The sequence below is a fragment of the Gopherus evgoodei genome, chromosome 8 (assembly GCF_007399415.2).
Source record: "Gopherus evgoodei ecotype Sinaloan lineage chromosome 8, rGopEvg1_v1.p, whole genome shotgun sequence".
Classification (NCBI taxonomy): Eukaryota; Metazoa; Chordata; order Testudines; family Testudinidae; genus Gopherus; species Gopherus evgoodei.
In genome coordinates this window covers 90971690-90999212 of record NC_044329.1, presented here as the reverse complement: position 1 = coordinate 90999212, position 27523 = coordinate 90971690, and the positions used below count along the sequence as shown (strand labels likewise).

The 27523-nt window shown below is 42.6% G+C and overlaps 1 protein-coding gene across 4 annotated transcripts in view; it reads right to left on the bottom strand.

Annotated features, from left to right (window-relative positions):
• NEGR1 (neuronal growth regulator 1) overlaps window positions 1-27523 on the bottom strand; it is a 643647-nt gene that overhangs the window by 365773 nt on the left and 250351 nt on the right. For all 4 annotated transcript variants that reach the window (XR_004001643.1, XR_004001642.1, XM_030572935.1 and 1 more), the window contains exon 2: window positions 17808-18040. Coding sequence is in view for 2 of the 4 variants with exons in the window: in XM_030572935.1 (XP_030428795.1) it covers window positions 17808-18040 (233 nt within the window). In the remaining 2 variants the exon portion in view is untranslated. The remainder of the gene's footprint in view (window positions 1-17807; window positions 18041-27523) is intronic.

The window sequence follows — 27523 nt, the reverse complement described above, 5'->3', positions numbered from 1 at the left end:
AGATTAAAATAAACACACAGGAACAGGGGCCAGACAGGAAGAAGCAGCATCGGCCAGAGAGAGAAAAGTCGCAGAAGGTGGGAAAGGGCTCCAAGAGGGAGAGGACAAGCTAGCATGCAACAGCCTGCATGAAGACAGGATATCTTGCCTGCCTGCCTTCCTGGACCCAGATGGTTCCCAAGGGCTTGCTGGGTCCAAGGCAGGTGGGGCAAGGAGCTCCATTTCTGAGAAAGGTAGCAGACTGAGAGTCAGTGCTCAGGAAATGTGCCAGAGGCCAAAGGAGGAAAAGACGGTTACTCACCTTTGTAACTGTTGTTCTTCGAGATGTGTTGCTCACATCCATTCCAGTTAGGTGTGCGTGCCGCGCGTGCACGTTCATCGGAAACTTTTTACCCTAGCAACTCCAGTGGGCCGGCAGGTCGCCCCCTAGAGTGGCGCCGCCATGGCACCTGATATATACCCCTGCCGGCCCACCCGCTCCTCAGTTCCTTCTTGCCGGCTACTCCGACAGTGGGGAAGGAGGGCGGGTGTGGAATGGATGTGAGCAACACATCTCGAAGAACAACAGTTACAAAGGTGAGTAACCGTCTTTTCTTCTTCGAGTGATTGCTCACATCCATTCCAGTTAGGTGAATCCCAGGCCATACTAGGTGGTGGGGTCGGAGTGAGAAGTAGCGGCATGGAGCACTGCAGATCCGAAGGCCGCGTCCTCTCTGGACTGCTGGACCAGGGCGTAGTGGGAAGCAAAGGTGTGGACCAATGACCAGGTCGCTGCCCGACAGATTTCCTGGATGGGCACACGGGCGAGGAAAGCCAGTGACGATGCCTGCACCCTGGTAGAGTGCGCAGTCACACGGCCCGTAGGAATGTGAGCCAAGTCATAGCAGGTCCTGATACAGGACGTTACCCACAAGGATAACCTCTGCGAGGAAATGGGAAGCCCCTTAATGCGGTCCGCTACTGCCACGAAAAGCTATGGGGATTTGCGGAACGGTTTGGTTCTCTCCACATAAAACGCGAGAGCCCGACAGACATCAAGCGAGTGGAGTTGTTGCTCCCTGCGTGAAGAATGAGGTTTCGGGAAAAAAACTGGGAGGAAGATCTCCTGGTTGACGTGAAAGGCTGAGACCACCTTGGGGAGAAAGGCAGGGTGCGGTCCCAGCTGCACCTTATCTTTATGGAAGACTGTATACGGGGGATCTATCGTGAGAGCCCGGAGTTCCGACACCCGTCTAGCTGAGGTAATAGCTACTAAAAAAGCAGTCTTCCAAGAAAGATAGAGCAGGGAGCAAGTAGCTAACGGCTCAAAGGGGGGCCCCATGAGCCGAGACAACACCAGGTTAAGATCCCAGGTAGGGGCAGGGGGTCGGACGTTAGGGTATAGACGTTCCAGCCCCTTCAGGAATCTAGTCACCATCGGGTGAGAGAAAACGGAGCGGCCATCCCCACCCGGGTGAAAGGTGGAGATAGCCGCCAAGTGGACCCGCAGGGACGATATCGCCAGGCCCTGTTGCTTAAGGGACCAAATATAGGCCAAAATATTGGCCACCGAAACTTCCATCGGGAGGAGACCCTTCTCCACGCATCAACAGGAGAAACGCTTCCACTTGGCCGAGTACGTCGCTCTAGTGGAAGGCTTCCTGCTGCCCAAGAGTACCTCACGTACTGGGGTGGAGCAGCGAAACTCGGAACTGGTCAGCCACGCAGGAGCCACGTTGCTAGGTGCAGCGACTGGAGGTCCGGGTGACAGAGAGTTCCATGGTCCTGGGTGATCAGGTCCGGGTGAAGGGGCAGGGGAACTGGGTCGGCTATGGCCAGGTCCAGCAACATGGGGTACCAATGTTGCCTGGGCCACGCCGGGGCTACCATGATCACGCGGGCCCTGTCCCTGTGCACCTTCAGAAGGACCTTGTGGACTAGAGGGAACGGGGGGAACGCGTAGAACAAGTGGGTCGTCCACGGAATAAGGAAGGCGTCCGCTATAGACCCGGGTTCCCGGCCCTGAAAGGAGCAGAACGCCTGGCATTTCCTGTTCCCCCTGGACGCGAAGAGGTCCACACGGGGACAACCCCACCTCCGGAAAATCGAGAGGGCAATGTCCGGGCGGAGGGACCACTCGTGCATGAGGAAGGATCTGCTCAGGCGGTCCGCCAGTGTGTTCCGTACTCCGGGAAGGAAGGAAGCCGTGAGGAGAATGGAGTGGGCTATACAAAAGTCCCAGAGTCGTATCGCCTCGTGACATAGGGGAGAGGATCTGGTGCCACCCTGCTTGTTGATATAGTACATGGTCGTCGTGTTGTCGGTAAATACCGCGACACAACGACCCCGAAGCTGGTGACAGAACGTTTGACAAGCAAGGCGGACCACTCTCAACTCCCGCATGTTGATATGTAGCTCCACCTCCTGTGGGGACCACAGGCCCTGTGTCCTCAGGGTTCCCAGGTGGGCCCCCCAGCCGAGATCTGAGGCATCCATCGTTAGGGACACCGAGGGCTGGGGTGGGTGGAATGGGAGCCCCGCACACACAATGGACTGGTCTAGCCACCAACTGAGAGAATCCAACACCCCCTAGGGGATTGTGATCAGCATGTCTAGTGACTGCCTTGCCGGCCGGTAATGTGCGATGAGCCAAGACTGGAGGGGCCTCATGTGGAGCCGTGCATACCCGGTCACAAACGTGCAGGCTGCCATATGGCCTAACAGGGTTAGGCATGTCTGTATCGATGTCAGGGGGGCTGCCCGCAAGCGCTGAACGATCGCCGACAACGACTGGAACCTGGGCAACGGCAGAAGGGCCCTGGCCACGGTGGAGTCCAGGACGGCCCCAATGAACTCCACCCTCTGCGAGGGGAGCAGGGTGGACTTGTCCACGTTGATCATGAGGCCCAAGGTAGCAAACAGGCCGGTGATCCTGCGGACGTGGCTGCGGACCTGCAGCTCCGACGTGCCCCGAATTAACCAATCGTCGAGGTAAGGGAACACGTGAATGCGACTGCGCCGAAGATGTACCACAACGACAGCCATGCATTTTGTGAATACCCTCGGAGCCGTAGAAAGGCCAAATGGGAGGACCGCAAATTGGTAGTGATGGCGGTCGACCACGAACCGAAGGAAACGCCTGTGGTGTGGCCATATGGCAATATGAAAATAAGCGTCCTGCATGTCGAGGGCGGCATACCAGTCTCCAGGATCCAGGAATGGGATAATGGTCCCCAGGGATACCATGCGGAACTTCAACTTTACTAGATATTTGTTGAGCTCTCGCAGGTCGAGGATAGGCCTGAGGCCTCCCTTGGCCTTGGGGATCAGAAAGTAGCGGGAATAAAACCCCTTGCCTCATCGGGAGAAGACGATGAGGAGACCCCCGGCAAGAGAGTGTCCAGCGGGGGGTCCGCCTCAGCCCTCGCCTCTGGCTCAGGAGGGAGATCAGGGTCTTGTTTCTTTGACCCGTCCTCCCCGTCCAGGGAGGGAGAGGGGCGAGACAACGACGCCTCCGGCGCCCTGTGCTCTGCCATTGCAGGCCTAGGAGGAAGCTGTTGGGGGCCCTGGGCTTGGTGATACGCCCAGGTGTCCAGAACCCCCACTGCTGCGGACCCTGGTCCTGTTGCGGAGGGTCTTGAAAAAGGGCCGCTTGTCTGTCAGTGCCCAGCGCATATACACTGGCCGCCTGCGATGACACCGACGGTTGTCTGGAAGGCCATGGAGGGGCCGACCGCGGCTGGTAAGAGTCTCCGCGTCCTGGCGCCAAAGATGTTCTCGGTGCCGGGGACCGGTACCGGGAGTCATACCGGTGCCGGGATCGGGACCGGGGTCTGTCTTGGACTCGGTGCCAGGATCGGGACCGGGACCTGCGACCGACGCGGTGTCGGGAGGTCGACCGGGACCGGGACCTGCCACCAGCTCGGTGCCGGGAGGTCGACCGGGGTGCTGATCGACGGCGGGACTGGCTCCTAGAGTCCCTGTGCCGGTATCGGTGGCTGCAACCAGACTGTGACCATCTGGAGGCCGATCGGTGCCGCGAGTACGACCGGTACCGCCGAGGGGAGCGGTGCCGGGACTGCGAGCGGCAGCGGGATCTTGAGCGACCATGGTGTCGGGACCTCGACAGCGAGCATGAGTCCCGAGAGGGCGCTCTCATCATAGGTTTGCCCCTGGACGCTACCCGCACCGGAGGTACCGGGGGTGGAGGCTGAATTGACTCAGTCAGGGCAATGAGGTCCCGTGCCGAGGCGAAGGTCTCCGGCGTCGATGGGACCAATAGCTCAACCCCAGATCTTATGGGGGAGTTCGGCGGGACCGGACTCGACAGACCCTCCGGGCCCGGAGTCGACGGTGCCGGTAGCGCCGCGGCAGATGTCGGTGCCGGGCGCTCCACTCGAGTCTGCCTGGATGGAGTTGCAGACTTCAAGGGTCTTGCTTCTGCACCCGGTGCCGGGGAAGGTCGGTGCCGGGGAGTCTTTCCGGTGCCGGCGCGATCCGGTGCCGGTGTCGAGGTGACGGCCTGTGAAGCTGCCGGGTCGAGTGCCGCTTCCATGAGGAGAGTCCTAAGTCTCTGGTCTCTCTCCTTCTTTGTTCTAGGCTTAAAAGCCTTACAAATGCGGCACTTGTCCGATCTGTGCGATTCCCCCAGGCACTTTAGACACACGTTGTGAGGGTCGCTGGTCGGCATCGGCTTCTTATAGGCCGCACATTGCTTGAAGCCCGGCAAACCAGGCATGAGCCCGGTGCCGGGCACCGGGAAGGGCTACGGCCCAAACCGGCTAACAAATATTTACAAATATTATTTACACTATTAACTATATAACTAACTACACTTAACTACTAATTACAACTATCAACCGTAGAACAAGGAGAGCTAGGGACATGGAGGACAGCTATGCCACGCTCCACAGTTCCAACGACCAACACGGCGGTAAGAAGGAACTGAGGAGCGGGTGGGCCAGCAGGGGTATATATCAGGTGCCATGGCGGCGCCACTCTATGGGGTGACCTGCCGGCCCACTGGAGTTGCTAGGGTAAAAAGTTTCCGACGAACGTGCACGCACGGCGCGCACACCTAACTGGAATGGATGTGAGCAATCACTCGAAGAAGAACCAGTGGTTTAGCCTGTTGACAGTCTAGAAGCTTAACACTCTTTGGGGGATCCAGAGCACAGAGGCTTGGACTCCCTTCACAGTAGCCCTACTGGTTGGTCAGGAAGAGGCACTTGCTAGGATCTATGACAATTTCATTTTCTGATTTTGGTAACAGAAAATCTAACATTTAAATCATCAGTTCATGAGTTAGCATCTAGCTCTGATGAAGACTGAATTGACTAAGACCTCCTTCTAAACTTGTAAATAATTACTGCTACGTCTCACTTCCCTTTAATAAGGTCATTGAAATAATGTTAACTGGAGATTGCCCTCTTTATACATCCAAGGAACGCATTAGTCCTTTTTGGCCATAACATCACACTCAGAGCTCATGTTCAACTGATTACCCATCCACCATGAACCAAGTCTTTTTCAAAGTCACTGCTTCCCAGGATAGAGTCTCTCACTCTGTAAATATGGCCCACATTCTTTGTTTTTAGATGCATATTGTGTGCACGTACCTAACTTATAAAAGAATCTGGATCACTTGATATCAGTGACCTGTTCTCTTGTCCTCTTTACTACATCCTCAACCTGTATGTCTTCTATAAACTTTATCAATGACTATTTTATGTTTTCTTCCAGGTCATTGATATCTTGGCATAGGTATCAATGAACCGGACCCCACTAGAATCACATCCACTCAATGATGTTCCCCTATTTACAGTTACATTTTGAGACATATTCGTTAGTCAGTTTTTAATCCATTTAATGTGTATCAACTGAATTTTGTATTTCTTAATCAAAATTTTGTGCAGTACCAAGTCAAATGGTATGAGGCAATTGTATAGTATCCCATTAAAAATTTACTTTTTCCTCACTGAACCAGATCAAGAACATCAGGCAAAAATGGCACACAAAAGAAGATTCAAAATGAGTTTGGAATGATTGTATGTAAAGATCTCAGTGCAACAGAGAAATTCACCTAGGGAACTCTTTTGGAGAGTAGGATTTCATCATAAATGATTTTGTAATCTTGGCACCTGTTCCTGCTCCCAGTGAAGTCACTGAGAGTTTGGGATAAGGCTTGAGTCTTTATTTTCTTTAATTTCTAATGTGTAGCATATAATTCCTAGCCTTCAAATTCTTCCTGCCCTGAAGGAAGGGAAAGCCCTTTTTTCCCTATACAAGAACTCATTGTTATTCAATGGAATTCACCATGTAACACCATTTTAAAGGACTGGAACTTTGCTTTAAAAAATATCTTCTGTTTCAAATATTTTGTGTTTTAGACTCTGCTGCCAGTTATCCATATGCAACATAAAGGGAGAACTAGCACTTTGGTTAAGTGATTTTGCTTCACTTTGTATCTCTTTTTTGCTTTTTATTTTCATTATTTTTCCCCCAATAGCACACATTGCTTTTAATATTGTTCATTCTTTTATTCTGAAAAATTAGAAACAAACACTAAAGCTGCTTCTGTAGAATTTAGTTATGCCATCCCTATGAACCCTATTCAGCAGAGAGGATATATAGCTCTATAGCATCAATTAGCTACTTGAGGTTCATAAGAGTCTCCGTTATTTCAAACAGATCTATCCTGAGATCAAAGTCATTCCTTATAAATGTGTAAGTCTCATATCTTTGCCTTTTTTACCAGAGAATATGGAGAGTGAGTTTATTCTCAGTGCAAATATGAGACATCCTTTCAAAAAATGTTTGCGTCCTTGAAGCCAGGCATGAGCCAACCTGAACCCTGATGCCCACACTGCTCTGAAGGGAAACTACACAAACAAAGGTTAGTTCACCTTTTATCTGTAAGTTGCTGCTTCAAAGCGAGCCCAAGGCAACGATGACTACCTTCTGATGACTATGCAGAGGCCTGTATATAATGAGCAGTTGATCTCACTTTGTACCTGACAGTCATCCACAGCATAAAGCCACCTTTGTACAAGTAATAATTGTTACTGGGCGGAAGCCTCAGCAGGGACCAAGAATTGAATTGGAATGGAGATAGAACCAAGAGATCGATTCTTGCCCAAGATCGAGGTTGAGAAGCTGTGCGGAAGCTTCGAGTGCTGCTTTTCCTGCTGTGCCAGTTCAGTGCATAAATACGGGATTTTTTTTCTTTACAGAGCTGTCAGGCTGGCAGCTTTCCTCCGCGCTAAATTTGCTAAAATTAAAAGGGAAACACACACAGGATAGTTGGACTTTCAGTTGAATCTTTAAGATGGTTTTATATAATTTTCAATGTGGTTTTTAGGCTTGGCCCAGATGTGGTCCCTCAAATACAACTTAAAAAAAAATTAAAATAACCCCCTGTCTCAAGCTAAGGGGCTGTTTAATTGCAATGGAGATGTTAGGGTTGTGGCTGGAGCCCAGACTCTAGGACCCTGAGAGGTGAGAGAGTCGCCCGCAATCTATGTACCTCAATTAAACAGCCTCTTAGCCTGAGACCCGTGAGCCTGAGTCAACTGGCTCAGGTCAGCTGTGGGTGTCTAAATGCAGTATAGATATACCTAAGCCAGCATCTGAGGAAGATCTTCTCTGGGAGACAGTGAGGTTTCTGGGAAATACACTCTCCCAAGATAATGACATTATATATTATACATCGTTTTAGAAAAATATTTTTTTCCAAAGTCCCTTGCCTTTTCAGTTTACATTTTCCAAGTGATTTGTCTTAGTTAAGATTCTTTTCAATGGAACTTTTGCCCCACATTATCCACACTGCAAGCAAAAATAAACAAACAAAGACACTAGAAGTAAAGAAAGAGGAAGGATGCACAAGGAGAATTCCATGTACAAAAGTGATTTAAAAAGTCATAAGATGCTTGAAAGTGTCAACGGAATGGGCTGACTGTAACAGAGCAGAAATATATGGGGTTGGATCAAGTGCCTTGTATAGCTAACCAACTGGAACACACACATCTTGCAGAAGATATATTTGATCCTGTGTGCATTTTTAAAAAAAGATACGGATTTTGCATGCTAACATAAAACATAGAATATAAGAGGGCATGCAGCTGATAGCCTAAATGGGAAAAAAAACTGAAGGGGGTTAAATACTAGTCAGCATTATGAGTTTTGTATGCATAGTGCTGCAAAATTTGGAAAGTCTGAACAGCAAGTGCTAAGCTTCAGAATGTTGATGGCCAAAACCTAGAAACTCTGGTTTTGACTAAATAGTGCTCCTTGCAGCTACCTGATTGATCTGGCCCTGATCTACCTTACTTATACTCATTACGTTATTAATTGCCATTATAAAGATTGTTTGCTGTCTTTTAATATCTATGTTGATCTCAAAATATTTGAGAAACTAAGTGTGTGATGTAATATCTTATTTTGGACCAACTTCTGTGAGTGAAAGAGAGAACCTTTCGAGCTTACATAGATCTCTTCTTCAGGTCTACCTTCTTCTAATGTACTCAACTGTGAAGTCTGATATAAAGGCTGTTATTTAGGATATAAAATGCTCCTGGTTCCAATTGCTGTTGAATTTTTGTTGAGGTTACTTTAATTGACATTGAAAGTTTTCCCAACATTTCTGCAATTAGTCTGTCATTACATGGGATAAAACTCATGCAATATAAAAAGGATGAAGAAAATAATTGCTGCTGTTACTATATGTCAGGTTTTCAGGGAGTTTGTTTAAAGTTAAAAGATTTCCAAATCTAATTTGTTCTAATGAACAGAGAGGCTGAGTGGCATGTTAATGCAGTCAGACTTGACAGGAGGTTTTTTTGGCATCACAAAATTGAAAAATGGCTTGACATGCATTTCTTTTCTTCTGGGCTGTCATAACTGAAAAGAGAACAAGTAAAAGAACTGAAGGGAAAAAACGGAAAAGCAGGGAAATAATATCTGTAACTAATGCTAGATATATTACCTCTAATACATAGACTTTCAGATATGGACTGGACTGGCCTGGCCTGACTCCAGAACATGTACCCAGGATCTTTTGAGTGCAGAGAATGCTACTCCTTATGCTATCTGAAAAAAAATTAGGACCTTCAGCCATAACTCACATCTTCCCTTCAAATAGTACTGCAGAGCTTTCCCATTGTGTTTACCCTGCTTCTCAGTAACTTTAACAGGATCTTGATTATCTGCTGTGTCACAGACTTCACTGTGTTGAGCAGATCATTCAAAACTGTCACAAGGTGATGGCTGGGATTTCCAAAGGAGACTATGGAATAAGGGTGATTTCAATGGGATTTGGGGGCCTAACTACTTTTCATATAGAATAAGGGGTAGAGTCTTTGTATGGAAAAGATCCTGGGTACATGTTCTGGAGTCAGGCCAGTCCATCCAGATCTGAAAGTCTATTTATTAGAGGTAACATATCCAACATTAATTTAAGATATTATTTCCCTGCTATTCCTTCTTTGAAAACATCAGCCAATATGACCATACCTATTGTGTAAACAATTTATCATATATATCCTTTCTATCCAGATGTTACTGCATCTATATTGCCTCACCTTCCTCAGAAGCTTGGCCACATATGGAAAGTTAGATACAGTGGACAATTAACAAACATATTCACACAGAGCAAGGTCTTCTTTTACAAAGACTTCACTACTACTTACTAAAGCCAAAAGAAAAAGTCTCAATTTTAGATGATTATCAAACAGCTCACCAATGTTGAATAAGAAAAGCAACACAAGCTCCCAACATTCAAAAAGAAATTGTGCAGGCCACAGATGCAAGCTACTGATAGTTGGATGAAGGCCAGAAAATATACTAGACAACTCTGAAATGGAAGAAGATAAAAATAAATACGGAAAGCTGACAATTGTGGAATAGAGATGGAAAAGCTACAGGTCTTTTCTCCTTCAAAATGACCATTTAGATGCTCTATAAGCCTTTTAATTAAAGAAATGTATTTGAGACAGCAAGTTTAAACCAGTGAGTAGCACATTCCCGGTAAGCGTGTTCTGTGCTTGTAAAAGTCAGCAGCTATGAGAGTAAGGGCATGGTTTAGCAAGAACTATCTTTTCATCATAAACTCTCTTTAAAAATCAACTGTGCATGTTTAATAGATTTACAGTAACATATAAATAGTTTACTCTAATAAAATTATGTGGATTATCTGAATAGGCCTTTTATTTTTTTAAGCAATTAATTCATTATTAAAGCCACCCTTTGTTCACTCTTCCATTGTTCACTGTGATTTCTAGATGTACAAACAGAGTTTTCTGAAGTTCCACTGGTCCTATGGACCTTCATAACAATGGAGGAAATAAGAAGGAAATGACTCCTTCAGGAAACCCATGAATAAGTAGATCCCTACTCATTTGGCATTTGCCTTCTGTCACACAAGTTGAGGAAAAAGCAGGATTGGGAAACTGCAGGCCAAACTGGTCTAATGCGGTCTTGCCACAGTCAAGCCATCAAATAAATGGAGAGTGAGAATTGAATAAAAAAGCCCTGTGGCTGACAAACGTCCCTCAAGATAATCCATTGTGGAATAGCATCACCCTGCAGGTGCATTGCCCTCTACTCCCTGTTTGGCTTCTGTAGGAAGTCACTCCCAGGCCAGAATACTTTAAACTGAGATTCCCCCTGTGAGGGGTTTCATTTATTAAGTCTCTTAAAGCATATTAATGAGTCTTTAGCAATTAGTCAGGTCCAACCCTTGTTCCCTCCTTAAGCCAGGAGTTCCACTGTCCTTCTAGGGTCTCTGTTGATAACTCAGGCCAGCTGCTGACTTCAATCAGGTTCTCTGAGCCGGCCTCTATTCATTCTGTTCTTTTCATGCAGACAGACTCCTTTCAAGTATCCACTCACTATCCCCTCTTTTGGCTCACTGGAGACTTCTCTTTTATCACTAGGCTTGAGACTGATTTAGCCACTTGACCTACCTGTCATGTGGCTGTGATAAAAGATGGTTACTTATCTATATTGTAACCATTGCTCTTCGAGATGTGGGTGCAGATCTGTAATCCACTCAGACATGCACACACCCAGCACACCAAATCCGGAGAATTTTGCTTAGCAATATCTGTAGAAGCAGCGGTATTGTTGCTGCTGACCCCCAAAGTGTCTCCTCTTTGTGGCTGAGGTATGTGATACAGAGGCCCACTGAGGATTCATTACTTTGTGTCTACAACTCTTGTCAGGCCTGATATACTCACTATGCCTAATACATAGTTGTCATGATATAAGTAGTATGTAATATATCATTGAAGAACTAATGACTCACTGATCATTAATATTCCCGAGTGATGTATATATGGGGTGTGTACAAAGAGTTATGGATATGTGCTAGAATTGTGATGTTAAAATGTGTTTGGTAAGCAAAGTATAAGCCCAGTCAACACTAGACAAAGGAATGTGTATTTGTTTGTCTGACCAGCACAGTTTCAGGGTAATGGATGTTGCATCTCTGCCTAGGAGCAGCCAGTACAGGTTGTAGCTTTCGGAGAGCCACCCAAGGTGAGCACCCATGGATACAGCACTCCGAGCCAACCACCTGCTCCAAGCCCCCTCCTGCACCCAAACTCCCTCCCAGAACCTGCGCCCCTCACCATCTCCCATGCCCCAACCTTGCACCCCCTCCTGCACCCAAACTCCCTCCCTGTTAGTTTACAGGGATTTTTCATGTACAGGCACCCTCCATTCCCCCAACATGCTGGATAAAACAACTTTTACTATATATTTACATATAAGCGAAACACTCTACTTCCTTTGTCCGCATGCTTGCTGGACTTCAGTACTAGAGTTTCCTCTCCTAGATGCTGAGTCCTATGAAGGCAACTTGTGGTGTTCCTTCCCTGGTACTTGGGAAGACTGCTGTCAGGATTCAGCCAACATAGCAGGAGTGCACTTAAACAAAGCAGCTGTTCTGAGTGGGAAGGCTCCAAATGTGAACACAGAGCTGCCTCCATCAGTAGAAATGTAAGTCTGGCCACCCTGAAGTGCAGGTCACTTACTGCCATTGGCTTTTTGCAGGAATGACGGGGGGTAAAACCCAGTAACTGAGGCATGCTCTGGCCCCAGTACCAGAACCCAACAAAAGGAACTGGAACGTGTAACACCACTCTAGAAGGAAACAATATTAAAAACTACCTAACACCAAAACTATAGCTAAATAAGTATCAACTATGTACAAAATAGATACATTGTGAAAAACATGTGACGGCAAGACTAGACAATATGACAGCTGTCACAGGTGGTAAGGAGGAGGTCAGGGAGGCTCTGCCCTGTATGCCATCGCGCAGCAGCATGAGGCCATGGAGGGAGCACATGCTGCCTCGAATAGCACCGCTGAGAGGAAATCCTCCAACAACTGTGCATTTGGCGCACAGGCACGTGAAGTAAAATGGATATGTGCAATCACTTTGTCCTCTACTTTACTTCAATGCAGAAGTTAACTCACTAGTTACCATTGCAAATCCAGTTGTATGCAAACAATATGGCATGATTCACAGTACATAAATCCCATAAAAGTTTTAGTTGAACTCAGATGACTGCAGTTATAAAAGTATTTTCATTACAACTGCATACAACAAATATTATAAAAAAATTATCTTAGCTATCAATTCAGAGGATTCAAAGGTTTTTGTCGCTACTAATAAAATAAGGTTCTTTATGTAATAAATACACTTGGTTCTTTCAAAGCTACAGCATGACATTGTTGGGTTCAAAGATGCACTGGTTAAAAGTAATTAGTGCGACAAAGATTTCACATACAGTATTTGTAAAGGATTTGAGTATACTATCTGGAGTATTAAAGATTGCCATTTTAAATTCTGTTTTATATTAGTTTGCTCATTAAAAATTCAACTGAAAATGTTAATGATGATTACACCAAACACTAATAAATTGAAGCCTTAGGTTACACTTTGCATTTTTGAAGATATAAATGCCTTTGCTTAATAATTAGGCATATTTTTCACTATTGATTCATTATTTCAGATTGTTAGCTTAATTAATTTAAAGCTTTCATTTATGTGTTTTATGTGCAATTAGTTTTCAACTTTGTTTTTCAGTTCCTTGTTTGAGGGCATTAACTATTATAAAAATAATCAAAGCAGGGGATTCTTTACTTTGGAACAGTACAATACATATTACCTCTTGTAGCGGGGTGAGCACCCTGCTCCGGAAAGAAAGGGGTTAAAACCAGCTCTGGGAAAGGGCTGCCCCGAGGAGCCAATCAGGGGAAGGCAGGTAGCAGCCAATGCGGGCCCGTTAGTGCTGGTATAAAGAGGGCTGTGAGCTAGGAGGCAGGCAGTCTCACTCCAGCTTTGGGATGGGACAGAACTGGCTGCCTCAGAACACAGGGTACCTTCAATAAAGCAGTGCTGGGGAAGGGACAGACTAATCTGGGGACTTCAGGCCTGGAAACCTCCCAGGCTGAGACCTGACAGGAAGGCCTAAGGCGATACTGGGGCTGCAGGGAAAGGCAGCAGGTCCAACCCCCTAGCCAATGATGAGTGACCATTCCAGACTGCAGTTTGCCTCTGACTAAAGGGGCTAGATGAAGACTGGCAGTGGGTCACTGAGGTGAGATGGGCTCAGGGGAGTGGGGTTCCCTGGATGAGGGGCAGCACCCCAAGGTAAGGGGCACCGTGGTACGGGAGGGACATGGGACCTACACATTGTGGAGATAAAGAGACTGCAGAGGGGCAGGTAACAGATGGCGAGACATCGGCCCATAGACGGCACTTCAGGGCTGAGAGAGCTAATTCCCAAGACAGCCAGCAGGAGGCTGGAGCAGGAGGCTCCACGGTGGTGAGTCAGTGCTCTGCTACACCTCTACAGACTCACACTGCTCACATCCTAGTCCTGCAGTGGTGATACAGTAAAAGCCTCCAATTGCAGGATTAGGCCAGGCCTCTTAGCTATTATTTTCTGTGAGAATGCAGGTTAAAGAAAACAGGGTGGATTGTTATGTTAAAAAAAAAAAACTTGTTTTTTGCCTTCACTGTTAGGGTGTCCTTTCAACAATAGTTCATTTCTATATTTGACAAATGTTTCTTTCAGTCTAGTTTAGTCACTTAATTCTTGTTTGCATGGCTTTGCAAACACCACAATTGAGGTGCTGTAATGAAATACCTGAATTCTTTTAAATTTTGTTGGACATCCACTGAGAGCATCATGGAGCCAGGTCACATATACACTTGTAGCTTAGCTGAATGCTGAGAGAACAGTAGAGGAAAGCTAGGATCTGCTGTCTAGGCATGTAGCAACATTGGTAATTACTTCCTGTTCTCAGTCTCATTAGGGGCTTCTGTGGGAGCAGAGATGGAAAGCAAATGAATTTCAATGAGCTGCTTGTTGTTTTACCCACCATCTCAGAAGCACTGGGGAGGGGTGTTATCTAGGGCCTTTGTTATTGTCCTCTGCCTCCTTTCCCCATAGAGGCTCATTGGGATATATTGCCACAGAGGCTGAAGTAAGTCCAGTCATTTCCATAATAACGTTAAAACAAACAAACAAACAAAAACAACAACAAACAGCCAACCAAGAGTCTTGATTTTGTACCATAGAAGTTTTAAATAAAAGTCTTTTTACTCATGAATTTCAAAAGCAGTATTCATTTTCATACACAGTTTGTGATAAAGACTATAGGGCTTCTTCTTATTCCCATACCATTTGAAGAGCTCGCATATAACACTTGTGCCTTCTTGTATTGCGGAATGCACCTTGCTAGCATAAGGGAAATGAGAATATTTCCCTCCAACTATATTTGGCATCAGTGTTAAAATGCAAAGGCAATAAACCCTCCCTGAACTAAGCACATGATTATGTATTTTAAAATGATGACAAGGCAGAATACTAGGAGCCACATAGAAGACCTACAACAAATTGACAGATATACACATATTACCTCTGCTGGAGACAATAGACACGGTCACTTCAAAGATACAAAGTTTTTGGTATTTCTATTTGTGTACACACATACACTGTTTCACTGATGTTTTTATTTGTTCTATTTTCAACTGTCAACACAGTAAAGAAATTTGTCAAGTTTTTTTTTTTTAATATTGTACTGACATTGTCTGAAATTTTACCAGATACATCTCATACGAGACACATACTTTCTTCCCTTGCTTTTGCATCCTCAGAGAGAACAATACACGGATGTTAGAAATAATTTTCACTCAGGTTTATTTCTTTTTATCATACATAATTCCTGTGCTTTCAGACATTTGGAGCTACATTCTATGCTGCAGCAGATGGGGTAGTATATCATAGAGCTGATCAAAGTTACGATTCTCTGCCACATTCCACCACAGCATAGGTTAATACAGCCTGGGAGTTCCTCTAGCCTATGTCAGATGGCAGTAGTCTCCAAGAGACTGTCAACAAGTTTGAGATGGCTGAAGTGATCTCCTGCCATGCACCCTCCCTGCCCCAACATACCCCTACACAGGACATGGAGGCAAGGTGACACAGGAGGCTGGTATACCAATTCTTCACTTCTTGGGGAGTCGGGACTTGATCCCTCAAAGGGGATAACAAGCATAATAGATTCTTCTCTGTGTGCTGCCTGGGCAGTGCAATGGGTGCAGAGGAGGGATGGGAATCTATGTGCAGGTTCTTAAAGAAGCAAAAAACCAAACTAGTAACACACATGAAGTTAAATGACTATGTAGCTATAAGTGACTGTTATTCATTTATTGAATTTATTGAAAAGGAGTAATACTGGGCCAAATTCTGTTCTCATTTGATATTCCCCATGCACGTCAATGGGTACTGCACTATTGTAACAAAGCAGCATTTGACTTGTGGTATAGAATTTCTTTCTTTCTTTCTTTCTTTCTTTCTTTCTTTCTTTCTTTCTTTCTTTCTTTCTTCTCCTTCCCTACCCCCTAACTACCACCTTCTACTCCCATTGTTGTTTCTAACTCCAGCATAGCCGCAAACTCTGGATGCTCAGCTTTCTGGAGAACTGTGTACTCTTTCAATAATTTACTTTATCTTGGCTTGAAAATTTATCATGCAGATAATATTTTTAAAATATGTATCTAAGCATGCATTGACAGGAACTACTAAAATCTGAATAAAAATGTGTGAGACAGCTTGTTTTAGCATACAGATAATCATCTCTACTTAAGGACAATTGTTTCTCTAACATCTACATACTGCTTGACTTGACCCTGTTTGACTTACTGATGTTTGTCCCTCTAGAACTTATATTAATATAACTGAAAAACTGCTTCAATGCCAATCAATTTCAATGAATAATTACATTTATAAACAGCATCATATGATTAAGGTTTTTACCAGGGCCGGCTCTAGCCATTTCGCCGCCCCAAGCACGGCGGCTTCCTGGGGGGGCACTCTGCCGCTCGCTGGTCCCGCAGCTCCGGTGGACCTCCTGCAGGCGTCCCTGCGGAGGGTCCATTGGTCCTGCGGCTCCGGTGGAGCATCCGCAGGCACGCCTGTGGGAAGTCCACCGGAGCCACCTGCTGCCCTCTCGGCAGCCTGCAGAGCGCCCCCCTGCAGCATGCCACCCCAAGCACGCAATTGGCGCGCTGTGGCCTGGAGCCGGCCCTGGTTTTTACCTTACCTACTATATGCATTTCTGAGATTTGGAAAACAAAGTAACTGCAAAACTACAGTAATCCCACATCAACTACTGGAGTATAAACTTTCTGTGTCTGAGCATTACCTGTCTGGCTTGTTGATGAGGCAATTATTAATTTAAAATTATAATATAAAGATGTTTATCATATTTTTTAAAACATAAACTACTTGACATATCCTCTCTAATAACAGAAAAGATAAAATAGTATCTGAAAATAAATGAATCCCTGCAAGTAATCAAGAGTAACCACATTTTGAGGAGACTAATACCTCATTTAAAGGCCACAAAAGAATAACTACAGAGCTCACTTTTACAGGACAATGGCTTGACATAAGTACCACTTATGCAGGAATGAAATCAAGCTAATTTTGGCATCAATATGGTGATAATCTATCCATAAAACTGAGTTGTGTTTGAACAACTCCAGCCTATACTGGGTCAGTCTCTATCTAACACAATAGCTTCCTGATCCACCTTACTTTCTAAATGCACATGTACTGAGAGAAAAGCAGGACTGTTCAGCTAGCATTAAAACTAGTGTATCTTGTACAAAAGGTTGTGCACAATAATTACTGAATGTAACATTAAAAAAAACTTACCACAGTTCTTTCATATGGTTGAAAAGGTCACAGAATTTTTTTTCCAATATATGAGGTCCTGGCAATATGTCATGAGATCATGAGGCAATATGAGTGGCTGTCTAAAACATACTCAGATGACCATCATCTAGATCACATTCATGATCATGGCTTGAATTTAAAAGGGAAATGAATAGAAGTAGGTAGTTCACTATCTACCTAAACAAGGCAATAGAGCTGAGGATTTTGCATGAGCTGTGCTGAAAAGTTCATAGAGTATAAAGTCAGAAGGGACCACTGTGATCATCCAGTCTGATCACTTGTATAATACAGGCTATCGGACTTCCCTGAATTAACTCCTGTTATAACTAGAGCATATATATTATAGAAAAAAAATCCAACCTTGATTTTATGAGTTAGTGAAATCATTATGGTGTTCAAAATCCATGGGAGAGGTGATGGAACATAAATACAATAAAATTAAACCCGACATTCTAGAGGATGCATTCTGATCACAAGGTTACTGTGAATTAAGCAGAGAACATATTTAACTTTAAATGCTGATTTTTTCAATACATTACTAATAATGCTGTGCAATTGGTTAAAACACGTACCTTGTACAGTTAAGTGCACCTGCATTGTTCTCGGAGTGTGTTGGGTCTGCACAGAACAAGTGTATGGACCGTCATCCATCACATCTACATTCTGTATCTGTAGACTGTATTCCCTTTTATTTGCTGTTGCAATTGAAACTCGAGGATCTACTGACCACTTATCACCTCCTGCAAAAATAATACTTGACCGGTTCAGCCAGGCACCTTTTGAAGCTCCATCTTCCAAATAACATCTGTGAATGACCAAAGGGAGAAAAAGATTAATAATCAGAATGAAAATATAGAGAGTTGTACGTTTGTTAGTTATTTGTTTTCACACTATGTTTCAATATTTAATATGACTTCTTTATTTCAGTCTTCACCGACAAGTCTGAAGGAATGCCTAACATAATGAATGCTAACGGGAATGGGGTAGGTTTAGAAGAGAAAATAAAAAAAGAACAAGTTAAAAATCTCTTAGAAAAGTTAGATGCCTGCAAGTCACCAGGGCCTGATGAAATGCATCCTAGAATACTCAAGGAGCTAACAGAGGAGGTATCTGAACCTCTAGCTATTATCTTTGGAAAATCATGGGAGACAGGAGAGATTCCAGAAGACTGGAAGAGGGGAAACATAGTGCCCATCTACAAAAAGGGAAATACGAACAACCCAGGAAACTACAGACCAGTTAGTTTAACTTCCGTGCCAGGGAAGATAATGGAGCAAGTAATTAAGGAAATCATCTGCAAACGCTTGGAACATGGTAAGGTGATAGGGAATAGCCAGCATGGAATTGTAAAGAACAAATCATGTCAAACCAATCTGATAGCTTTCTTTGATAGGATAACAAGTCTTGTGGATAAGGGAGAAGCGGTGATTGTGGAACACCTAGACTTTAATAAGGCATTTGATACGGTCTCGCATGATATTCTTATCAATAAACTAGGCAAATACAACTTAGATCGGGCTACTATAAGGTGGGTGCATAACTGGCTGGATAACCCTACTCAGAGAGTAGTTATTAATGTTTCCCAATCCTGCTGGAAAGGTATAATGAGTGGGGTTCTGCAGAGGCCTGTTTTGGGACCGGCTCTGTTCAATATCTTCATCAATGACTTAGATATTGGCATAGAAAGTATGTTTATTAAATTTGCAGATGATACCAAACTGGGAGGGATTGCAACTGCTTTGGAAGATATGGTCAAAATTCAAAATTATCTGGACAAATTGGAGAAATGGTCTGAGATAAACCGGGTGAAGTTTAATAAAGACAAATGCAAAGTGCTCCACTTAGAAAGGAACAATCAGTTTCACACATACAGAATGGGAAGAGATTGTCTAGGAAGGAGTATGGCAGAAAGGGATCTAGGGGTTATAGTGGACCACAAGCTAAATATGAGTCAACAGTGTGATGCTGTTGCAAAAAAAGCAAACGTGATTCTGGGATGCATTAACAGGTATGTTGTGAGCAAGATATGAGAAGTCATTCTTCCGCTGGTCAGGCCTCAGCTGGAGTATTGTGTCCAGTTCTGGGCACCACATTTCAAGAAAGAGGTGGAGAAATTGGAGGGGTCCAGAGAAGAGCAACAAGAATGATTAAAGGTCTAGAGAACATGACCTATGAAGGACGGCTGAAAGAACTGGGTTTGTTTAGTTTGAAAAAGAGAAGACTGAGAGGGGATATGATAGCAGTTTTCGGGTATCTAAAAGGGTGTCATGAGGAGGGGGGAGAAAACTTGTTCATCTTAGCCTCTAAGGACAGAACAAGAAGCAATGGGCTTAAACTGCAGCAAGGGAGGTTTAGGTTGGACATTAGGAAAAAGTTCCTAACTGTCAGGGTGGTTAAACATTGGAATAAACTGCCTAGGGAGGTTGTGGAACCTCCATCTCTGGAGATATTTAAGAGTAGGTTAGATAAATGTCTATCAGGGATGGTCTAGACAGTATTTGGTCCTGCCATGAGGGAAGTGGACTGGACTCGATGACCTCTCGAGGTCCCTTCCAGTCCTAGAGTCTACGAATCTATGAATAACTACAACTTATTAGACATGGGCCTAAAAAGTTGCAAGTCATTTAGAAATTCAGAAACCAAGTTTACTATGGCTCCAAATACAGGGGAATCTTCCTTAAAGCTTGCAATGAAAAGGTTTACACATAGAGAACTTCATTATCATCTCCTCCCTCTCTAAGTCTGCATTTTCAAATTGTAGCTGATCTGTGGCTATTGAGGACTTCAATAATCTCTGAACCCCATGACCACTTCTGATGACAACAGGCTAGAACTCAGTTCCTTCTGCTCCCGAAATCACAGTTCCCTATCACTTAGCTCAAGGGGAATCTCCCTTAACTGTCAGATTATTAAGAAATGTTAACAATTCAAATTCCATCCAGTAGTAATCGGGATAGAGGTACATGCTATCTAGTATGAAATTCTTCTTCTTTTTCTTCCAAAATGAGTTTCTCCTCATTTGGTAAAATATTTGAAAAATTCTTTTCCTTTAACTATTTTTAGTGCCATTTCACAAGACTGAAAATTAAGTTAAATATATAATTGTACTATTCCTTTTTATGCTCATCTTATTTATCATTTCTAAGTTTTATGTTGTACAATATTCACCATTTATGTAAGCATAGCTCCTATCGGATCGCCATGCCTAGACAACAACCAAATATAAAGCATATTTCAACTACATCAAAATAAATGGAAGTGGATCAGCAGTATGTTAATGATTGAAACTACTATAGTTGGTTTATAGTATGCTACTGTAGTTTTGTACAAATATTGTTTATTGAAGAAGCAATTACAAAAAAAATAATGTGCAATGGGGTATACTAAGTGATTTAATTGGAGCTCTGCAAGTAACTCCCTGCACATTAAGATGTAGATATACCCCCAATGAATGTGACAAACTCCTCTCTTTCTAAACTTCATTTTGAAAGTCTTCCTCTACAAATTAAAGACTAATTCTTTTGAATGAGTGCAAAGCACAGCTACAGAATGAAAATATATACACTGAAAGAGTTTGATAGCATCTTTACACATTACACTGGGGATCTGAACACAGTGCTTGAGATTGTTACAAAATTGCAAGCTGAATGCAACAGGGTGGGTTGCTGCTAACTATATGAAACTAATCAGTTGAAAAATATTATGAAGATATATTTCAGAATCTAATTTGCAGTTAGTTTTACCATCTGCAGAATCAAAAGTAGTAGAAGCCAAAGTTCAGTGTTAACTGAAAGTCTTTTCTGTATCTATTCCGTAAAAATATATAGCCCTCTATGAAGATAACTAAGCCACTGTACTGAATTATTATTCTTAATATATTGCATTACATATTAGAAAAACATTTGTGACTTTTCTCAAATATAGTTTTTCATCTAAAGTAAATTGCTCATTGTTGCACACTGAGCTAAGAGAAATGACTGCATCACACCTTGGGAGTACTTGACTGGTTGGCCGAATGAAGGAAATGGTGATTTATAGCTGGGGCAGGAGGGAGGTGAAAACTTGAAAAAGGGTCAGTGTGGTCGGTGACACATCCTCTGGGAATGCAGGGTTTAAAAGGGACAGCCCTGCACCTCAAGCCTCCCTTTTACATGGGGGCAGGGAGCACGATTGGGGACTCCTATGATTGGTACAGCAGCCAGCCAAACCCCCCATTCTTATAGTCCACCTTAACCCTCCTATGGGGAGGGGTGGATGGTAAGATCCTGGTAATGGATTGCTGGAGGGACCTGGATGGAAAAAGAGGGGCAGTGGTGGAAGCCCTCCCAGTAATAAATGTGGGGTTACCTCTGTCGGGTAGTGCCAGACATCTAATAATAAAGTTGCGGACTCATTAAACCCATGCCAAATGTCTCCTGTCCTTCTTTCGGTATAGTCAGACAATCTAATTATAAGGATACTGTTAAATGTTAACTAACAAGTAAAAAAAAACAACAGATTGTTGATTTGTTAGCACAAAATCAAGAAGGGATTATTAGATTGTTGGGCCAGACTGTGATGTGAGGCTACAAATTTATGTGCTAAATCTGCCCATGGCACTTGATCAAGTGGCTAGAAAATATTATTTCTAATACAGTTTTAAAACAGAATGAAAAATACTGACTTAAGCATATACTTCTCATAACCCAATTGAAATTAACTCTATAATACCACATGCTAATAATTTTCCTAACAAGACTTTATTTAATCCAAAAATATTGATATGTAGAAAAATGGGCCAAACAAGCATCAAAAGTATCAAGCAGGATGATATTTCATTAACTCTGAACTCCTCCAAGCAGTTATGGGCTCTGGGTTATGAATACCGTTGCTAGAATCACTACCCAGAAAAGTAGTTCTGTGCTTAGGAAAAAAATCAGTCTATTGCTAGCTCGTGATTCTTAGAAGTAATTTCCATCTGGAAATTGGCAGAGCCAGTGTTGCGGGGGATTCATGAAGCCCAAGGCCATGGCTTGCCTGCCACTGTCCCTGATAATGGGATGCAAGGAGTGTAACCAAGCCCTTTTTGTTGCTTAGAAAGCCTCAAAATGTAACTTGATAATTTATTACTATGATCATTCACATATTATCTACAGCGCCAAAGGCTGTTGTTTGTGGCCTGAGAACCTAATTTTGGACAGACCAGTTTGCAGCTGTGAGGGAGTCAGGGCCTTCTGAGCTGCCACGGATTGTGTTGCAGCTGACACAAACTCCCTCCCATCTGCCAACCAGCTGAGAAACCAAGGTAGCAACTGGTTGTCATGGGACGAGCAACTCAATGGTGCATTATGCACCACACCAAGCATGAGTTTGGAAGCAAATTGCTCCTGTGTTCTAATCCTTCACATACAGACTGCTTCTGATGCCTAAGGCTTTGTTGCCATCTGAAAATGAGAGAAACAGTTCTTTCTTACCTACCTCACACAGAAGCATTTTGACTGATCATTAATTGATGTTTGTACAATGCTATATAAGTTCTAAATATTAGACACTGATTGATAGGGAAGGGAATCTTGCTGAGACAATGGAATACAGATGGGAACAAGAGAGCAAAAAACCTTAATTTAGAAAAGCACTTAAGCACATGCTTAAAACCATCCATATTCAAGAGAAAACATAAGTAGATGTTTAATTACAAATATGTGCTTAAGTCTAATTGATTTTATGGGGGCAAAATGTGCTCTTAATTTAAATAGGAATGATCTCCTGAACTGTAATCAGAGACAGGAGATCTGTCGGAAGCAAAGAGAATACATGAATGCTCGGCAAGGGAGGAGAGAAAATATAATCCAGGAGAGAGCAATGGGATGGACGTTGGATTGGGTAACGATGAAAGAGAATATGAGTGAGAAAGAAGATGCGACTTGTCAAAGAAAGAAGAGAAAATGAGATTAAAAAAATACTTAGACCTGAGACAAAAGGAAGAAAATGTTAGGAAGATGGATACAGAACACCACAAGGAGGAAGGAAGGAAAAGGGAATAAGGAAATTGGACAAGGGAACAGGTAAGAAAAGGCATAATATTTAGACTAGTGAATGTTACTTATTTATGCTCCTTTTATTTTATTGTGCTCCCCTGAAGATGTCTGGTTCTATATATGTTTGGGACACCAGGACAGAGATTGAAAGCTCTTCTATGGAGAGAGATTTTTCTTCCTTGTTTACACTAGTACGAGTAGACCTCAGTGGAAAGCTTTGGGCTCCTAAAGGAAGAGTTTGGAGGTCGGAAAAGATTTGGGGGATGTAAACAATCATCCTGAAGACCTTCCCTTAAATCCAAAAGATGATACTGTATATAGTGGATTGGGGAGGGGCAAGGGCAAAAACCACACTTTGCAGGCACACTCCAAAATCCTTACACTACTCTCTGGAAGTTGGTATTTTTTTCTCTAATACCACTCTACAGCAGTTTGATGTGAGGTGTCTATGATTATTTATGAAGGTAACTTTTGGGACCAGGTGAATATTTAGATTTCTCTCTCTCTCTAATTCTGCCCAGATACATGCATATAAATGTACACACATACACACACACCCTAAAAACACTAGCAAAATTGCTTCCCCCTCCTGCAAAAATAAAGTTTTAGATTGTAAGAAAATAAACCACTTTTGCTCAAAAATATTGAATAATGAAAGTAGCAATTTTAAGGGTACCAATTAAAGATAAAAGTGGAATTTTCCTCAGATTCAAAGTTAAATCACATGAAAATGATGTTCAAAAGGGTAAGTTAGCCAGTTACTTTCACAGCTGTCTCAGCACCCTAATGGGCAGTTCTGAAGCTGTCAAAAGCCTGCAAAGAAGCCAGATGCTATGACATGTGTTCTGAAAGTTGCAAAATTTTCTCACTGTTCTTCATTTAAATATAGCTCTTTCAACATCAAGGTTCCATACTGAGAAAAGGTGAGATAAATCAGTTCTTAAAAGGGATATTATAAACACTAGATTATGTCTAGCTGTTTTATTTGGTCTGGTGATAGTTTCTCACTCTTTTTGAACAATGTGCCAAAGACCAAGTTGTTCTTGCTTGGCCAATTCCCTTTACCATCCAAAGTAAACATCACAAATAGGAGGCATCTGCCAAAAAACAACTTTAAAGTTGATTAATGAAGAGAATATAGTGCATTCACTATAATTTACTCACTACAACAAGGGAATCAATTTTCAAGGTTGAGCAAGCAAGGTCTTAGACAGGACTTTTCCTGATGTATAACCAAAAATCATACTTCCCCAGTTTAGGTTCAGTGGTTCTCCTTGAAAAGAAGAACTTATCTGGAACACAGAGACATGACTCAAAGAAAAATGACTTTCCAGATCAGGTTTTTGTTCTGTGTGTACCTTTAGAAAGTGGACTTTTAGGAGTGATAAGATATGTGTAAAAAGAAAGATTAATTTTCCCTGAAGCAATCTGCTCCAAAAGACAAAAAATAGGGCCCTATTCTGTGTTGACTCACAATCCGTGCAAATCCACTGAGGCAATAAAGTTGAACTAAATGCAAGCCAGAGCAGAATTTGGCCCAAAGGCTTCAAGTAGGATAGCTTTAAAATTAGTAAGCACATAACACTTTGCTGCATTTTACCAATCCAACAACAAAAAGGTGGAGAAAAAAGCAATGGAGAAAGTGCCTACAATATTTAGTGTATACTACAACTAGTCAAATGTATTTGCTGCAGATACATTGTCTTATGAATTCATAATTTTTGTGTTTGTAAATTGCTACTGATTTGTGAATTTATTAATTACTCGTATGATCAAAAACACATTTTTGCAGTATTGTGCTAATTCTTCCTTGCCATTAATTAATCCCTTAAAACCACAATTGCTGCATACACTCATATCTGTTCACTACTCCACTTTTTCAGTGAGCAAAAATACTTTGTTTTAATTTTTTAGGCATTTCAGTGTGTGATAATTCTGTGCTAATGAAATCAACTACCAAAGATTGAAAAGATTTTTCCCTTTTTCTTTCGGTTTAAAGCCCATTAACATTATTTCAATAGTGCTGAGGGTCAGAGAGACAGCTTAGCTTGTATCCCACCTACTGCCACACAAGAAATTTAGAATTAAATTTGGCCTTGAAACTCACTTCTTAGGTAGACAGGAACATCAGTGAACTGGTACCTTCAGTGCCTGTGGGAAGTCTACAGACTGCACAACTCTCACACTGTTACTGCAACCTCAAAGAGGTAATTTGCCCTCTCAGCCATAAGGGTGAGTGAAATATTCTCTCAGAACATGTGCATCTTGATCTCTGAGGGGGCAGGAAAAGCTAAGATGAAGGGGGAAAGTATTCCAGAATGAAAGTGAATGAATGCCACACGATATCCTTCTGAATAGGACCAAGTTCCTTGATTTCCACTCATGGTGATGAGAGCTCCCTTGGTACATGCCTTGTTTGAGGTCAGGTGGGGTTATAGATCCCCTACACTGAGGTGCCTGAGGCTGTTCTACTGTCAAAATAAAAGGACAGACACTGATGAGAGAGCACTACTAAAATGTTTCTTTCCTTACAAGACAGTAGCAAAGCAGCTGTTCAATAATAGGACACAAACACCTATTTAGGTTCAATAATAGGATGCAAAAAAATGGTGAGGTTTAGAATCCTGTTACAAACTTGAAACTCGGCCTAAGAAGCTGACAGGTTCCCTAAGATTTGCAACCATTTCAGGCAAATTTGGGCACATTTTTTTGTGAGAATACTGAGAATACTTTCAAGGGACCCTGATCTGAGTTATTGTTTTCATGCAAAATAATCCAGAGCTTTCCACCGAGTTTCATTCTTGGGTTAGCTTGATCACCAAACTCAGAACCTGATTCCAATTCAATTTATACCAGTTTTACACAGTTTGAATCTATTAGTTGAGTTACTCCTGATCCACTCCACTAGAAGTAAGATCCGGTGCAAAGCCCCAGATCAGTGCATAAAATCTTGTGAATTAAAATTACTAACTTTTCTATTGGTCTTTGTCACAGGGTCTGATACTTGAATCACCTACAACAAGGTGCAGGGCTTATGCACTACTCATGGTAGTAAGCACTGTCATAAGAGCATTTGCCAGTTTAAGCCAGTAGCCCCCTACATTCAAATTATCTGAAGCATTTATTGATCATTTATGAATGATAAGACAAAAACCAAAATTGAATTAGGCACCATAAACATCAATAACATAATCTGTCATGTTAATTAAGGACAAATTATTTATTATAAATAATGGATACTGATTGATAATTAATGTATAATAGGCCCTATCTTTTCTTCTTCCTTAGCTTCTGCTTATCTTTAAACTTCACGCTAGTCAACATAGGATTTCACTTAATGCAATTAATTTTAAAACAATCTCCAAGAAGCACCAATTATGTTTTCTGAACAAAGAACAAACATATAGCAAAATTAATTGAACCAAGCATTACAATAATTAAATAAACAAGATATTAATCCTTCTTTATCTTATGTTTCTTGAGAAAGTTTTGAATAAACCATAGTACAGTCAGGAGATTGTCTCTGTATTAAAATGTGACTACGAGAGTGCAATGGAAATAGTAATTCCTTTTTTTTTGACTGAAGGCTGTAATCAAAAATGTTTTACACAACAAGATTTAAAACATCATTTCCATTGTTAACTGACATAGCTGCATAGGGATATTTCAATATTTCTTCCAACAGTTATCAGAGAATGACTTGCTGCAATTTGCAAGTATCAGATATTATCCTGTCCAATTTCCTTGAAAATCTCTAACCACATCTTCTCTATTCCTCCCTCTTTCCTAGCCTTCTACGTTGTTCTTTCTCCAGCAATAAATCAAGGTGTTTCTTGAACTCTTCTTTTTGCTACAGTCACCTTCCCCACAATTAAAACATAAATTTATTACTAATTATACAAAACTTGAATTTCTAAATTGGGATTTTTTTAAGTTATAGCCCTTAGTCCTAAATTTTCATATAATCAATCCAATTTTGGAACTTTTACCTCCCTTACTTTTGTATGACAATGCATCAGGATTCAGCTTAATGTTCTTTTTTTCCACGAAAATCACATGAAATATGCCACACCCCATCTGACCTTAAAAACATTTTATAATGTAAATTCAGAGAATATTTAGTCTCTTGTCCCTAAGCTTATACAGATAAAGTACAGCAAAAGGGCTCATATTTACTTTTACATCCTGTGCAACCCATTGATTTGAACTGGGCTGCAAGAGCAGATTTGCCCCAGGAACTTCCACATAATTAGCTAGCAGAGTAGACCCAC